The sequence below is a fragment of the Mus caroli genome, unplaced genomic scaffold (genome assembly GCF_978045245.1).
Source record: "Mus caroli unplaced genomic scaffold, Mus_caroli_1 scaffold_2, whole genome shotgun sequence".
NCBI classification, from domain to species: domain Eukaryota; kingdom Metazoa; phylum Chordata; class Mammalia; order Rodentia; family Muridae; genus Mus; species Mus caroli.
Genome location: NW_028227257.1, coordinates 60,965,687 through 60,978,818, shown reverse-complemented (window position 1 = coordinate 60,978,818; position 13,132 = coordinate 60,965,687). Strand labels below are relative to the sequence as shown.

General features: G+C 48.2%; 1 protein-coding gene across 1 annotated transcript; it reads left to right on the top strand.

Moving 5' to 3' along the window:
* The first annotated feature begins 9,811 nt into the window (after nucleotides 1-9,811).
* Nucleotides 9,812-12,914, top strand: Chac1 (ChaC glutathione specific gamma-glutamylcyclotransferase 1). Its single transcript, XM_021156934.2, has 3 exons — nucleotides 9,812-10,291; nucleotides 10,964-10,999; nucleotides 11,789-12,914. Exons 1-3 carry the CDS (start codon nucleotides 10,058-10,060, stop codon nucleotides 12,188-12,190), a joined length of 672 nt encoding a protein of 223 aa, XP_021012593.1. The 5' UTR covers nucleotides 9,812-10,057; the 3' UTR covers nucleotides 12,191-12,914.
* The last annotated feature ends 218 nt before the right edge of the window (nucleotides 12,915-13,132 follow it).

Below are 13,132 nucleotides of genomic sequence, written 5' to 3'. Positions count from 1 at the left end.
ATCCCAACAACAACAACAACAAAACCTTCTGATGGAGGAAAATTTGAACCTTAAAGGTTCTATGTATTAGGGAAGACATATTGACCCCACCAGAGAATGAACAGTGTTAGGTAAAGGCAGGAGTCATGAAATGAGAGAAAACAAAAAAACAAAAACGAAAACAACAACCTTGTCTCTTTTAAAGCTAACCCCAGTGACAGGGCCCTGAATCCTAAATATTTTGCTGAAAAATATCTTTGTCTGAATAGCCCAGAATTATCCCAGGGAGCCTGTGCGCTAAAATCTGAAAGTCTGCCCTGGGGAATAATCATCTATATAGAGAGGCTGATCTGAGGTTGAGTGTCTATGAGATTTAGCACAACAAACTCCGAAAGAAAAGCAGCAGGTGGAGTAAATAGAATGGCCAACCCAGAACTCACATTTTGAACTATAAACATTAAACACCCAGAGAAAAACAATGCAAAGCTTTAAACTCTCAAAGCGTTCCCCTAATGACAGACTTCTAGCAAGGCCACAACTCCTAAACCTCCCCACCAGCACCCTTAACCGGGGGCCAACCATTCCAGTGTGTGAGATAATGGGGGACATTTTCCATTCGAACCATCACAAGTACTGTACCTGAATCCCTGTTGGCGAGGGAGGGCAGCCAGATAAGCCGAACAACCTGGGAGTCTGGGACAAACAGGTATTAGGAATATAGATATAGAGGTATGTAGAAAAGGACACCCATTAATCCATTTGGAGTTCTTTGGGATCTGGGCCTGGAGAGTAGATGATTACAGCTTCGTGTGTGAATCTGAGGTCCTGGACTTGTCTACATCCTCTGTAAGGTTTCTCCCTGAACAGATGTGTTATAGGGACTCTTACTAGCCCTGCTTTTAGATAGGGTATGATACAAGCACTGTCCTGCCTCAGGCTTTCTTCATTATTCAGTAGTAGTAGTAGTAGTAGTAGCAGCAGCATTGAGATAGGTTTTCACTATGTTGCTGTAATTGGCCTGGAATTTGCTACGGAGACCAGAATGGTCCTGAATTCACAGATTTCACTTGCCTCTGCATCCCAAGTGCTGAAATTAGTCACCACACCTGGCCTTATTTTATATAAGGTATATATATTTATATACACCTTAGTTCAAGTACCCACAGAGACCAGATGGCACTGTAACGCTGAGAATGGCCTCCATGTTTGAGTGCTTGGTCCCTATTGATGGGACTGTTTGAGAAGGATTAGGAGGTGTGGCTGTTTTGGAAGGGGTGTGTTGATAGGGTTGGCTTTGAGGTTTCAAAAGCCTCATGCCATTCCCAGCGCTCTCTAGCTGCTTCTATTGTGGATGAAGATGTGAGCACAAGATGTGAACTCTCAGCCTTTTCCCCTTTTCTGCCACCATACCCTTGTCCACCATCAAGGACTCCAACCCCCTGAAGTCATGAGGCCAATAAATGATTTCTTTGTTGTCTTGTTTTGCTTTCTGAGACAGAGTTTCTTTGTGCAGCCCTGGTTCTCCTGGAACTCACTGTGTAGACCAGGCTGGCCTTGAACTCAGAGATCCTCCTGCCTCTGCCTCTCAAGTGCTGGGATTAAAAACATGTGCCATGTTTAAATGCTTTCTTGTCTTAAATGCTTTCTTTTATAAATTGTCTCAGGTGGTGTTTTGGTCTTAGCAATAAAAAATAGTGTAATCTCTCTGGAGTTGGAATTACAGGCAGTTGTGATTCTCTCAGTGCGGTCTCTGGAACCAAACTCAGATCCTCTGTAGGGATGGCAAGCGCTGTCAACCACCAACCAGCTCTCCAGCCGTGTGCTCCGGTTTTAAAAGGAAATAGGGAGGGATTGTAAGTGGATTTTAATAGGGGAAGTTGTTTGCCCTTCCACTCTGTCCCTTGATGGCTCATACACTCAGATTAATTTCAGTCTCTATTTAAAAAGGATGAGTCTTCATCCTGGGGCCATAGAGATGAGTGGTCTCCAGGTGAGGCATGATGCTTTGTCCCAAAAGGGGTCTAGGCCTCTCAGGCACTATAGGAAGGCATCTAAGAAGAGGAAATGTGCACTGGTTTCCTTCTGACACAAAGCCATGTAGGAGAGGAAGAGTTTATTGATTTACAGTTCTAGGCTGCAGCCCACTGTTGAAGGAAGTCAAGGCAGGAACTCCAGCATCTAGTAACATTACATCTACAATCTGGACACAGAAAAATGAACATACCCATGCTGCCTGCTTTCTACCACCAGAATCCTCTGTCTAGGGAATGGCACTGCCCACAATGGGCTGGTTTGCCTTTATCAATTAATAATCAATACAACTCCCTAGTCAGGTGAATACCTTTAATCCCAGCACATGGGAGGCAGAGGTAGGTGGACCTCTGAGTTTGAGGCCAGCCTCTTCTACAGAGCACGTTCCAGGCCTACACAGAGAACCCTTGTCTCAAATGAACAAACAAACACCCCCCAAACCCCACCACAAACAACATACACCCCTCAAAAACAAACAAACACACACACAAACAAAACTAACAACAATCAAACCAGACAAAAACAAAAACAGGGGCTGGAGAGATGTCTCAGCAGTCAAGAGAACCTGCTGCTCTTGGAGAGAACCTGAATTCAGTTCCCAAAGCAAATCCTGTTGCTTAGAATCATCTGTAACTTTAGTTCCACGGGGTTTGATACCCCTTCTGGCTTCTCTGCGCACCAGACACACACATGGTGCACACATATGCCAGCATGCAAAACACTCATATACATAAAATAAATAATTCTTTTTGAGACAGAGTCTCACTATGTATTTATGGCTATCCTGGGACTCACTACATAGACCAGGTTGGCTTTGAACTTGCAAATATCCACCTGCCTCTATAAATCAATTTCTTAAAAAACAAAAAACAAAAAACAAAAAGTGTCAGGAATACAGATCAGCGGTAGATTATTTATTTGTCTAGCACATAGAAGCCCTGTCCAGACCAATCTGTGAATTTCCTGGTAAGAAAAGAGAATAAGAAGGCTAGAATTTGCCTCCACTGAATCTAAGTATTTAGCGTGATCATATTTCTACCTAAGCCACTCGGTTCTTCAGAGTCAACAGAGGGATGGCTTGTGACTCTGCCATGTATACAATGGAAAGTGGTAAATCTTAAACGAAAATAATTAGTCAGCCATGCATCAGACATTGGTTAGAGAGCTTCAGCCCTCAGGTGAATGCCATTCCTATTATTTCATGGTTAAGGACAGAGGTGACTAAACACAACATGGTTAGGGTGGCTCCACTTATACATGCTGGAGTGGGACTCAAGTCTGAACTCAGAGCCTGTGTCTGGGTAGGCTGGCGTGCTACTGAAATCAGCAGTTTTATAAGGTAACCTCACCCTTAAGCGTGATTAATTTATGCAGTTCTTTATCTCCCAAAACAAATGCTTCTCTGGTCTCAGATAACCATGCTTTCGAGCAGTGGTTGTTGATCCAAGTGTCTGGAATGGGAAGTGAGTAAAAACAGATCACAAGGAAATGGGAAGTGCCTGCTTTTAAGAGAACAATAAGGAAAGGTTAATTTGGGAAGATCCAAAAGAGGAAGCCACCAGGTGCACGTCATGTGCAAGACACGTGACTGCAGAGGTAGTGCTTGGGCCATCATCACTTCCACGGAGCTGGTGCCTCTGTGGGCATGACATCAGCAGCCCTCCTGGAGGGACCCTAGAAGGAAAGCTGAGACGTTGGCTGCATAAGTGGTTTACTTCCTGAGAGAGAATTCTGACAAACAGAAGCAAGGATTGGGACTGGGCAACGGTGACAACAGGAAGGTGTTGGAGAGCCCCTTAGCCAACTAGTGCTGAACTTGAGTTGAGTGAGATATTACCCTGGCCTTTTCAAGGTAAGAGCCAGTACTTGATCCCCCTCCTTCCCTTCCTTCTCCCTCCCTCCTCCCTCTCGCCTCCTTTCCTCCCCCTCCTCCCTCCCTCCTCCTCCCTGCCTCCTCCTCTTTGCCACCTCCTCCCTCTCTTCCTCCTCCCTCCCTCCTCTCTTTCTCCTCCTTTCCTCCCCCCTCCCTCCTCCTCCCTGCCTCCTCCTCTCTGCCACCTCCTCCCTCTCTTCCTCCTCCCTCCCTCCTCCTTCTCTCCTTCTTTCCTCCCCCCTCCCCTCCCTCCTCCCCTCCCTCCTCTTTCCCTTCATCCCTCCCTTTCCCCCCTCCCTCTTTTCTTTCACTGTCCTCACTAAGTCTGTGGATGAGCTTCTGCATATCATTATTGTATTGACTCCCCTGGGCCTTCAAAGATGAATACATTTTGGGGAGCTCTCACTTTGATGGAAATAAGGATACCAAGACACAGTAAGGAGGCATGGAGCTAGGCAGCCTGTGTAGACTCAGGATCTGTAACTACAGCTAGCTATGCCCCTGTGAGTTGTATTTCTGACTTTCCTGTGTGCTCATCTGTGAAATTATATTTACCTTTCAGTAGAGTGAAGAAGTTTATAATTATTTTTATTTATTTTGAGACAAAGTCTCACTGTGTAGCTCTGGCTGGCCTAAAATTCCCTATGTAGACCAGGCTAGCCTCAAAGTTCCAGAGACCCACCTGCATCTGCCTCCCAGGAGAAATGTATAATTAGAATGGATGCAAAAATGTTTAGCAAACTGTCTGGTACATGGAAAAATAGTCAATGAATTATTGTTTCTGGTATGTAAACAGGATGTACAGAGGATGGACAAACAGATATGACCCAAGGGGTTGTGGGAGCAGAGACTGAGTGTCTTCCTCTGTCTGTATAACATCAGTTTCTGGATCTTTGGTTGGGAAGGAAGAAACCTGAAGAAGAACATCATGGAGGCGTTCCCCAGGGGATCCAGACACGCGTGCTTTTTCATTTAATTATACATTATAGTGGAATTTCCATGCTAGTACAGACACGGAGAATTATTCCCAGTGGATTCACAGATTTAATGGGCTGTATGTATTTGATGTTACCACCTATGGTTGGATGTTTAAGTTTTTCTGTAAATGTGTGCTTATATGTGTATGTTTGGACTTCTGGGTACTTTGTGGGTTTTTATTTCTTCCATCCTTCTCTACCCTTTTCCACCAACTTTTCAACCTCCCTAGCATTAGTAAGAGAGAGAAATGGGATAGAGGGGAAAGGGGATAACATTAGCCTTGGACTCCTTCCTCCTAAGGGGCATTGAGTTCCTTGGGGCAAGTTTGATCTTTGCTGTCAAGATATCTAATTTTGCCGGGCGTGGTGGCACACGCCTTTAATCCCAGCATTTGGGAGGCAGAGGCAGGCAGATTTCTGAGTTCGAGGCCAGCCTGTTCTACAGAGTGAGTTCCAGGACAGCCAAGGCTACACAGAGAAACCCTGTCTTGAAAAACCAAGAAAAAAAAAGATATCTAATCTCTTCTCATCTCTTCTGCATGAACCAAATCCAACCACCAACTAGTCACCCAGCCCCTTCCATAGGGACCCCAACCTTTTTTTTTTTTTTCGAGACAGGGTTTCTCTGTGTAGCCCTGGGTGTCCTGGCACTCACTTTGTAGACCAGGCTGGCCTCGAACTCAGAAATCTGCCTGCCTCTGCCTCCCAAGTGCTGGGATTAAAGGCGTGCGCCACCACGCCCGGCTGGATGCTAGCATTTATACATTCTCTGAAAAGTTCCCAGAATTCCAAATGTCACACACTTGACAAAACTATCTAAAGCTGGCAAAACCATACCTCTGCTAGAGCAGGAGGCAAGTCACAGTCACCTGCTGTGAAGCAGCCCCATATCCCCACACCTGGGACTAACAAAAAACGTATTCCTGCACTATTTCTGTGTTTTTAAAAGAAAGGGCTACTAAGATTCTCGCTACACATCTCTGCCATGTGAATTGAGCACAATTTCCTTGAACATTTAACTATTTTTGGATAGTTTTGTATCTCTTTTGGTGTTTGCTACTTACTCACCAGGAAAGCACTAAGATTTTTTGTTTTTGTTTTTGTTTGATTTTGGTTTTTGGTTTTTCGAGACAGGGTTTCTCTGTATAGCTCTGGCTGTCCTGGAACTCACTTTGTAGACCAGGCTGGCCTCAAACTCAGAAATCTGCCTTCCTCTGCCTCCCGAGTGCTGGGACTAAAGGTGTGTGCCACCACTGCCCAGCCAAGCATTAAGATTTGAAAGTAACTTTTTTGTTATTATTTAAAATTTACGTTTCAGGATGGCATTCCAGTACTTGGGAGGCAGAGGCAGGCAGAGCTCTTCAAGTTCGAGGTCAGTGAGGCCTACTTAGGGAGTTCTAGGCTACCCAGAGCTATATAGTGAGACTCTGCCTCAAAAAATTAAAAAAAAGAAAATTCTGATTGGAGACATAGCTCAGTTGCTAGCATGCTAGCCCAGCATACACAAACCCCGGCTCTCATCCCAGAATTGCACAAATCAGAGTTGCTGATACACAGCTGCAACTCAGCATTAAAGGTGTAGAAGAAGGAAGATGGGAAGTTTAAGGTCATCGTCAGCTACATTCCAACAGACAAAAACAAACAAAAATGACATTTCAGGAGTGGTGAACTGGACTAGTGGGTAAAAGGCCCTGCCACAAGCTTGATGACCTAAATTGGATCTCTGGGACTCCCAAAAGTTGCCCTGTGCCCGTCACCCATGGCTGAGTGCATATACCTACCCACATACACATGAAATAGGTAAATATTGCAAAGATCAATCATCCCATTAAACATTTCTTAACGCCCACAACTTGTTTGTTGCGAAGGGATTTCACACAGTAGAGTAGGCTCACTTGGAACTCACTATGTAGCCAAGACTAGCCTCCTACTTGTAGCAAGCCTCCTGTCTCAGCTTCCACAGTGCTGGGTTTCCCGGTCCTGAGCCACCATACCCTGTCTGTTGATTTTGGTTGTTTTTACCATTGCTCGCTTGACTGTCTGTAGCTTGCATTTTTGGTTTACTGTGCAGTCATCGGCATTTTTACTAGAATGTCTTCCTAATACATACTGATTTTAAATGAAGGAAAAAGAGCCTTGTTGTTTTGAGACAGAATCTCACTATATAGCCCAGGCTGACCCTAAACCCACGATCCTCCTGCCTCAGCTTTCCCCTGTGCTGGGATTACAGATGTGGGCAATCACCCTTGGCAGAAGATCTAAGGTTCCTTTAAAAATATCTTATCTTTTCTTTTTAAAATCCCAACCAGAATATAAAACAACAAAGTCCAACTTTCCTGCCATTCTGTCCCCAGGCCATGTAAAGACTCGCAGGTGCTCACTCTGAGCATTCTAATGAGCTTTTCCAGATTCTTCCAGGCACGTAAGCGCACATGCATACTCTGCTGCTTTTCTGAGAGCTGAGAAGGAGGCCGAGGCTTCACGCACGCTAGGCAAATACTCAGCCACTCAGTTCCATCTCTGACTTTTTTTTTTAAGTTGAAAAATTATATTAGGTTATTTTACAACCTGCTTTTCATGTAATTATACACCATAGCTAGTGTTTCAATGCCAGTAAGCACAGCTATATAGAACTGTGTCTAATAGCTTCACAGATTTAGTTAAGTGTAGCAACTTTGTTATCATATATGCCTGGAAACTTGTTTTCTCTGTGCTTCTTTGTGCAACTCTGTATCATGTGGACTGGCACCTTACTCAGTGTTTAGGTATTTAAGGATTTCCTCCTTTGCTTTTGCTGACATAAATAACAAACATTAAAATTTCAGGCACATGGCTTCTGTTCATATTTTGAAGAATTCCCTGGAGTGGAAAGAGGGGGTCACAGGGTTTTTTTTTTCCCCTACTGATTCGTATCTTCAAGGGAGCATCAGTTTTCCATCTCCCACCTGAGGCATGAGGGAAGATTCTCAGGGAATATTCTTTGTAAGACCAGGCCGAAAGGCAGTACTAAGAGGGACTTGCAGAGCGGAAAGGAAAGAAAGGGGAGAATAAACATGCACAGTGGTGGCAAGCAGGAAAATTACCAGATACCACCATTTTTCTCAACAATTTTCCATTCAGAAAAGTAGTATGTGCTGGGCGTGGTGGCACACGCCTTTAATCCCAGCACTTGGGAGGCAGAGGCAAGCAGATTTCTGAGTTCGAGGCCAGCCTAGTCTACAGAATGAGTTCCAGGACTCTGCGGACTTTCGTTCTAGTCCCGTCAACAGAAACAAATACAAGTTCCTCCAACTTTTAAGAGCATTTCCTTCCACTCTGTTCATCCATACATTTATTCATTTAGAGACATGGTTTTGCTTTGTAGCCCATGCTGGCCTGAATCTCCAGGTCTCTATCCTCGGCCTCCTGAATGCTAGGCTTGATAGTTTCTCTGTGAATTCCAGGCATGTAGAGTAATCCCAGGTCAGTCCAACTAGAGGATAGTGGATGAGAGAGAGAGAGAGAGAGAGAGAGAGAGAGAGAGAGAGAGAGAGAGAGAGAGAGAGAGGCGATCGTGTACACTTTTGGGATGGATCTACCTTGTGCATACAATTTTTGAGTTAAATAAGGAGACTCACTGAGTTTCCACTTCCAGGGAGCTCACTCTTGTTTGTTCATGCTAGTGAAAGGCCTTCTGCTCTTTGTTTCCCTTTCCCAATGAGAGATGCCCAGAGAGGCTGCCTCTTGCTGCTGCCTAGGAAGCCGAACTCGACCTCCCCTCCATCCTGCAGTTTGGGGTGGCACTGGCCCCACCAGAGAGGGTGAGCTCTTGGGGAGACAGATCCTGAGACCTACCAATGGTGACTGGTTTTTTTCCCGATTTTTTGAGACTGGGTTTCTCTGTGTAGCCCTGGCTGTCCTGGAACTCACTCTATAGACCAGGCTGGCCTCGAACTCAGAAATCCACCTACCTGTCTCTGCCTCCCAGGTGCTGGGATTAAAGGCGTGTGCCACCACTACCCGGCCCAATGGTGACTCTTGCAGGGTTCAGACAGAGAGGGACTTCCAAGGAGATGGCTGGTGCCTGGTTGCCCACGTCAGTGCCAGGGCCCATACCCACTGCCTGGCAAGAAGCTATGGGACAAGGCTACAGCTGCCCTTAGTCCTCTGTGCTGTCCTTAACCAAGGTTCCTCCAAACTTTGGTGCCTGCGTAAATTGCCCACTGCTGCAAGATCTCAAGCTAGAGAGAACGAAACCCGTAGCCATGGGGTGAAAGTGGCCTGGCATTCTTCTCTTTGTGGCTTTCTACCACAGGTACTAGCAGTCATCCTCAACGTGACTGCTCTGCCCAAGGCTGTTTAGTTCTGACTTTTCTTCTAACCCGCCTGAACTCAGGGGTCTCACATTTGGCCCGGGCGTAGCTGTCACGTGAGGCCTGCATGCTTGTGCCAACCAGCCTGACTCAACTGCAGCCTTTGCAAAACCCCTTACCACCCCGTGACTCAGTTTCTCCAGCCGTTCACGTGGGCAACAGCATGAGGCACCAGAGTGGAATGCGGAGGGTGTCCAAAACAGCTTCTCTGCAGTGCGTGCTTTTAGGCGGGGCCCCAAAGGCAAGAATTCGTGCCGCCCAAAGCATTCCTTCTGGTCGTGCCCTGCACTGGCCACTGCTTTGGGCGGCAATGATTCTGCCAGGTGCATCGGCTGGACTGCAGGGATGACACCGTTTAGAACACTGAGAGGGCCTTCCCGGGAGACGGCGGGTGCCCGCGCCCGTTCCAAGGCCCGTTCCCGGTGCCCGCAGCCTGACGCAATCTGACTCGCCCTTGCTGCATGCCAGTTCTGGGGAAACCTTCCCTGCCGTTGCATCACTCCTGCCAGGTCTGCCACGGGAGGAGGAGCCGAACCAATCAGCACGCGCGTTGGCCCTGGGGCGGGCTGTTCTGGTACCCACTCGGAGGGCGGCGCGGTTAACCGAGAAGCAAAATCCAAAGGTGATTGGCCAGAAAGAGATTTGCCCCGCCCCAATCATCGGGACAGCTGGAGGCAGTCGGAGGGCCTTCCTGGCCGGAGGGTTTAAAGAGCGCCTCTGGAGGCACCACTCAGCTGGAACGACCGATCGGTGCCAGGCCAGGTGTACGCGTCCGTCGGTCCTTCCGTGCCCGTGCCGGAGACCAGTCTCGGAGGCCGCCCGGGTCCGTCCCTGCGCCCGGCACCATGAAGCAGGAGTCCGCATCCCAGAGCACTCCGCCTCCTTCACTGTCCCCTGCACCATCATCCGCGCAGCCTTCCTGGGGGGATGGCGACCCCCAAGCCCTGTGGATTTTCGGGTACGGCTCCCTAGTGTGGAAGCCGGACTTTGCCTATAGTGACAGCCGTGTGGGCTTCGTACGTGGCTATAGCCGACGGTTCTGGCAGGGAGACACCTTCCATAGGGGCAGCGACAAGATGGTGAGCATCCTTCTGTGCCCAGAGGAGTGGAGTGGGGTTGGCAGGAGAGTGGGCACCCGTGTCCTGGAGTGGCAGGGACCCTGGGCTAACTAAGAGAAATTTGTAAACCTGGTTTGTGGTTTAAATTTGTGTGCCTGGAAATCAGGTTGGTGATTGCACCTGTGGATTCTTGTGCTGGTTACTAATCTGGGCCGTTGGTTGTTTGTCTCTTCCACATCTGCCCATCACTCCCTGTCACTCGATGAAAGGTCCTCTCCCAGGCTTGGGGCTTGGGCTGGCACTCTTGGCTTGGACAGAGAGATTTCTTCCTCTTCCTCCTCCCTCTTCCTCTTCTTCCTTTCCCTCTTCCTCTTCCTCCTCTTCCTCTTCTCTTCCTCCTCCTCCTCCTCTTCCTCTTCCCCCCTCTTTCCCCCCTCCCCCTCCATCTTACCTATTTCTTGCTATGTGGCCTCAAACTTGTGACAAATCTCCCTCTCTGGTGCTGAAGTGCTGGGACCACAGGTTCAAGTCACAACAGGAAAGGTGTTAAAGGTGTGTGTGTGTTGCTGGAGATTGAATCTAAGGTCTTGTGCATGACAGGCAAGCCCCCCATGTCAATAAGGTTCATTCCTAGTCCTTTTGGAAGTGCTAATATCTAATTTGTCTTTTTCAAAATCTTTCTTCCCTGTCTAGCCTGGCCGAGTGGTGACCCTCCTTGAAGACCGTGAGGTAAGTGTGCAGTCGAGAATCCTGGGGTCTGATGTATCAGGGTGCAGAGGATCAGAGCTCTTGTGTGGGGAGAGTGGAAGTGTAGCTAGCTTACTCCATGCTTCTTGGAGAATCACTTGAGGGAGGGTCTTATTAAGATGGATTTCTGTGAGTTCAGAGTTATTCTTGGTTACATAGTGAATCGAGGGTCAGACACCCTGTACTCTATGAGACGTCTCAGAATAAGCAAAACTCAAGGGAAATAGGGTGAAGGGTATTGCTTCTGGGTGGCTCAGCAGCCAGCCAGACACGTTAGGTTTTTTTTAAAGCTTCATGGAGAAATGGCTCAGGAGTCAGAAGCACCTTCAGCTTTCCCAAAGGGCCTGGGTTTGATACCCAGCACCCACACAGTAACTCGCAATCTGTAGCTCCAGTTCCAGGGACTCAGACTCTTCTGACCACCAAGATCAGCAGGTCGCCAGGCACACAAGCCCATACACATAAAATTCCAAAATTACATCTATTTGTACATGCACGCATGCTCACGCTGTAGGTCAGATGTGGAAGCAAGAGGGCAAGGTGGAAGTCGATTCTTTCCTCCGACCATGCATGTCCCAGGGATTGGACTTAGGTTATCTGAACATCAGGCATGGTAGCAACTACCTCTATCCCTTGAGACGTCTCCCCACTCCCTCCACCTCTTTGATAAAACATAGGTGTGGAAATGTGTCTAGGGGAACATTCTAGAATGAACACAGGACCAGCATCAAGCTCTGTGACTGACTGGAGGTGTCTCTGTTTTTTCCCTAGGGCTGCACTTGGGGTGTGGCATACCAAGTTCGAGGGGAGCAGGTGAACGAGGCCCTGAAGTACCTGAATGTGAGGGAAGCCGTGCTTGGTGGCTATGACACTAAGGAAGTCACCTTTTATCCTCAAGACACCCCTGACCAACCCCTCACAGCACTGGCCTATGTGGCCACCCCACAGAACCCTGGCTACCTGGGCCCTGCTCCTGAAGAGGTCATTGCCACACAGATCCTTGCTTGCCGAGGCTTCTCTGGTCACAACCTGGAGTACTTATTGCGTTTGGCAGACTTCATGCAGCTCTGTGGGCCTCAGGCACAAGATGAGCACCTGGAAGCCATTGTGGACGCCGTAGGAACCCTGCTACCCTGCTCTTACCTCCCTGAGCAGCCTCTGGCACTGACCTGAGGAGCCAAGCTCCTGCAAGAAGTGTCTGAGTGGGTTCTGGTGGACATCAGCATGCAGTACTTGAGATAGACTTGATGGAGCAAGAGAGAGTTGAGAAGGCATGGTGGGTGGCCAGTGGCCCCGCCTGTCTGCTAGCCTCCAGCTCTTCCTTCCTTGACCCTGACTTATTACTTGAACCTTTATTTATTGCACCATGTTGGTGTGGCGGGCAGGGCAGGTGGGGGACCTGCCCTGGATGTGGGCCCTGCTGTGCGGTGGCTCTGCCCTAGTCCTCTGGTACGTAACCAGAATCCCCCCATTGCTGCTGCTAATTCCACACCACCCAGGCCTCCACAGCCCCAGGGATCCTCTGAGATCCTTGCTCCTCTGTCCACCCAGACTACCCCAACTGTGGTAGTATCACCTGTCCATGTTCTGGGCCTTCTGGATGAGGGACAGCAGAGAAGGAGGCAAAGAAGATCTTCAAGGGCCAAGGGCCAGCATCCCTCTTCATTGACGGGGCCCGGGACAGAGCCAGATCCTATGCACAGACACAGCTCCGGGGACTGGGCCTCTCTCCCATCCCTCTGTTTTCATTTCCTTATCCTTTTGTCTGTCTGCTTGTTTGTCTGGATCACTTCCTCTAGACCCATTGGTCTGTTCCTGGAAAACACTACAGTCCTTGTCCATTCTCAGTTGACCCATACTGTTACCCATAAACTATCTTTCATTACCTCTGCCAGAATATGGTTTGTCTCTGTACAGGGCTTGGGTGAGTGAGGGCTAAACCTTGGAAAGGCTCCCAAGAAGGGAAAACCTCTTTTCTCTCCTCCGCCTTCTTCAGTACCGAGGCATGAGGGCAGGATCCACTCCTGCTGTGGGCACATTCTAGGGTCTACAATACACAAATAATGCCCAGAGCTCCATCCACAAACCTGTGAGCCACAAGCTTGCCCCTGCTCT